General features: G+C 57.1%; 1 protein-coding gene across 1 annotated transcript; it reads left to right on the top strand.

Annotated features, from left to right (window-relative positions):
* LOC114806486 (lysozyme C, milk isozyme-like) lies at positions 1-2,405 on the top strand. The gene is made up of 5 exons (XM_039914871.1): positions 1-86; positions 888-1,125; positions 1,451-1,609; positions 1,837-1,915; positions 2,072-2,405. Exons 2-5 carry the CDS (start codon positions 951-953, stop codon positions 2,136-2,138), a joined length of 480 nt encoding a protein of 159 aa, XP_039770805.1. The 5' UTR covers positions 1-86; positions 888-950; the 3' UTR covers positions 2,139-2,405.
* Positions 2,406-3,487: the final 1,082 nt, after the last annotated feature.

The raw sequence follows: 3,487 nt of genomic DNA on the forward strand, positions 1-3,487 counted from the left end.
GGAAAGGAGGAAGACTCCAGAACTGGACCTTTGGCTTGGCTGAGGTTGGGCCAAGGCTGTGGGTGGGGCACAACCAGCTGCTTACAGTGCGTATCTTGGGAGGGGTCCCATAGAGTGGGCAGGGGTTTGCAGGGCAAGCATGGAAACTCCCGCAGGCTTCTCTTCACAGGCTGCCCCGTGGGTTCAGAGCTGGGCCAGGCAGTGAGGGGAGGAGGGCCAGGGACTACATGTTTTCGTAGAGTTGTCCATTCCACTCGGGGTCTCGCAGCTACTGGGGTGAGAGGGCAAGGGCAGGGGTGCTGGGAGGAGGTGGAGATGGCTAGAGAGTAGGGTCTGGGGCTCCTCAGCCCCAAGTCCCCCCCACTCAGGATAGCCCAGCCTACCTTCCCCCTGCCCCAGCCCAAACCATCTGCCTTCCTGCCCACAACCCTACCCCCACCCCTGAATTTTGCCCAGGCCTGGGGCAGGTGATCCAGGCCATGTAGTCTTGTTTGGGTGGTCCAGGCCAAGTGATCTGGGGCTGGTGGTCCAGTCCAGGTGGTCCAGGCAGGGTGGTCTGAACTAGTTGCCTGGGGCCAGTGTTCCAGCCTGGACAGCCTGAGCCAGTGGTCTTGGGCCAGTGTTCTGGGCAGGGTGGTTTAAGCTGGGGGTCTGAGCCAGGTGGTTTGGGGCCAGTATTCTGTGCCAGTTGGTACCAGCTGGGTGGTGTGGGACCAGTGGTCCGAGCCAATTGGTCTGGTCTGGGGGGGTGAGGGCTGCGTGATCTGGTCTAGGTGGCCCAGGCTGGACTGAGGCAACGGTGGGGCCTTGGAGACCACACATGTCTGCCCTTTCTGGCCCAATCAAGCCCGGTCCAATCCAGCCCTGGCTTCCTCCCTCTCCTGCAGATTAGGCCAGGCTCCTGTGGCCAAGAACAACTGCTCATAAGTGTCTGGAAACCTGTCAGGGAGATGAGGGGGTCACCTAGCTTCCACCATGTGCCTCGAGGCCTATGGGGCCCCCTTCTCTGCTTGCTGGCCACCTTCATCCTGGACACAGAAGCCGTGGTCTTGAGTCAATGCGAACTGGCCCATGCGCTGCAGGAAGGAGGCTTGGATGGTTATCATGATCACAGCCTCGCCCACTGTAAGTGCCCTACCCACCCTGGCCATAGCCTAGCCCACTCTAACTGCCTCTTTCCCCCTTGACCCTTCCCTCCAGGCCACACTGACTGTGGAACTCACCATCTCCCCTTGACCCCTGGGACCCTGCAGGACTCACACCCAGAGCGTGAGGACATGGGCCAGCATTGTGGCTATTATAACCACTGAATCCTGTTACTGTCCAGCCCAGCCCATATTTCCCGCTCCTCCCGGGTCCCTGGAGAGCACTCCCTCTCTCTGGTTGCTCTGTGTCTCTCTTTGTCCCGTGGTCTGTGAGTCTCGGAGTGGCCCCGCTGGTATCTCTGCAGGGCTGTGTCTGGCTCACCATGGAAGCGGGCTCAACACCGAAGCCGTGTTCAGGCTGCCTGATGGGAGCCTGGGCTATGGCATCTTCCAAATCCGGGGCCACAAGTGGTGCAGTCCCGGGGAAGGCCTGTCTGAGAACCGCTGCCGCATGGACTGTCAAGGTAGGAGCCCCCTGCCCCAATCTCCTGCTGCCCACCCTCCCACACCAAGCCATCCTTTGCCCCCCAGGCTCCTGCCATCAGAGCCCCTCCAGTCGCACACCTGTGCCCCCTACTTTGGGCCAATTGCAGCACAGGGTTACTGGGGGAGGTGGGAGCACACCCCGACCTCTCGTCCCCAACTCTTCCCACTTCCCTGTGGACATGGCCCTCCTGACCATCCCCTCCAGATCTGCTGGACACGGATCTCAGCAATGACATCGCCTGTGCCAAGATCATGATGGACAATCCGAGTGACTCAGATGCTTGGTGAGAATGGACAGGGGCCTGGAGGCCCAGGCAGGGTGGGAGGAGGTGCAACGGAGGGCTGGGTACATACTGGCTGGATGGGGCACAGAGGAGAAGGCCCACAGGTGGCCTGAGGGGAGACAGGGTACAGGCCCAATGAGTGACTTTCCCTTGCAGGGACCCCTGGAGTCACCACTGCGAGGGACACGACCTAGCTGACTGGGACATGGAGTGTGACCACTAAGGGCATTGGAGCCCTCCCCACACATCTTTCCTGCCACTGCCTTCTCCATCTTTGCTCACTGCCACCCTTCCTCCACACCTCTGCCTGCCACTGTCCTTTCTCTATGCCTGTGTCTGTGCCTGCTGCCTTACTCCCTCCATATTTCTGCCCACTGCCACTCCCTGTGTCTCTGCCTCCCTCTACCTGTTGAGCCGAAATGCTGGGCATGGGCAGCCACCCCCAGGGCTGGGATGGGTCACAGACAGTAAAGAGAACTCTTTATCGGTGGCCTCTGCTCCTTCCATGCACCCCAGCTGCCTCCCCCCGAACTTGCACGCCCTTTGGCTGCCCCCAAGCCCTGCCCCAGGACTATATGTGTGAGTGTGTGTGTGTGTGTGTGCGCTCGCGCGTTTGATGGAGGGGGTCAACTCCCTGGGCCATTGTACCTTCTGGGGAGGGGAAGAGGCAGAAGCCCCTCGTCCCATCCTGGGGAGGACCCTGGGGATGTTGGGGTGACAGTCCAGGAGAGGGAGGGGCTCTGGGATTCTCGGAAGAACTAGTGTCCTTTAAGCAATCAATGGTGTATATTGACCACTTACTCTGTGCACAGCACTGCATTAAATGCTTAGGAGAGTACAACATAACAGAGTTGGCAGACACATTCCCTGCCCACAAGAAGCTCATAGACTAGAGGGGGAGATACATTAATATAAATAAATACATTTTGGATATGTATTTAAGTACTATAGGGCTGAGGGCGGGGTGAATATCATGCTTAAATGGAATGGATACTAGTGCAAGGGAGAGGGAGTAGAGGAAATGAGAGCCTAACTGGAAGGCCTCCTGGAGGAAATGTGACTTTAGAAGGGCTTTGAAAGTGGGGAGAGTGGTGTTCTGCCAGCTGTGAAGAGGGAGGGAGTTTCAGGTTATAGACAGGATGAGGGCAAGGGATCGGCAGTGAGATAAATGAGATCAAGGTACAGTGAGTACGTTGGCATTAGAAGTGAACATGCTGAGTTGTAATAGAAAATCAGAGAAGCAATATAGGATAGGGCAAGATGATTGAGTGCCTTAAAGCGGTGGTGATCTGGGCAGCAGAGTGATGTATAGACTAGAATGGGGAGCAACAGGAGGCAGGAAGGTCAGCCAGGAGGCTGATGTGGGATTCAGGCAGGATAGAATAAGTGGATGTATCAACAGTTTGGATGGATGGAGAGGAAAGGGTGGATTTTAGCGATTGAACCAACCAATTGTAGGTTGAACCAATAGGATTTGATGACATCGAATATGTGGATTGAATTAGAGAGATGAGTAGAGGATAAGGTGAAGATTGCTGCTTGTGAGCCAGGGAGGATGGTGGTGCTGTCTTC

This window comes from Ornithorhynchus anatinus, chromosome 2 (assembly GCF_004115215.2).
Source record: "Ornithorhynchus anatinus isolate Pmale09 chromosome 2, mOrnAna1.pri.v4, whole genome shotgun sequence".
NCBI lineage: Eukaryota > Metazoa > Chordata > Mammalia > Monotremata > Ornithorhynchidae > Ornithorhynchus > Ornithorhynchus anatinus.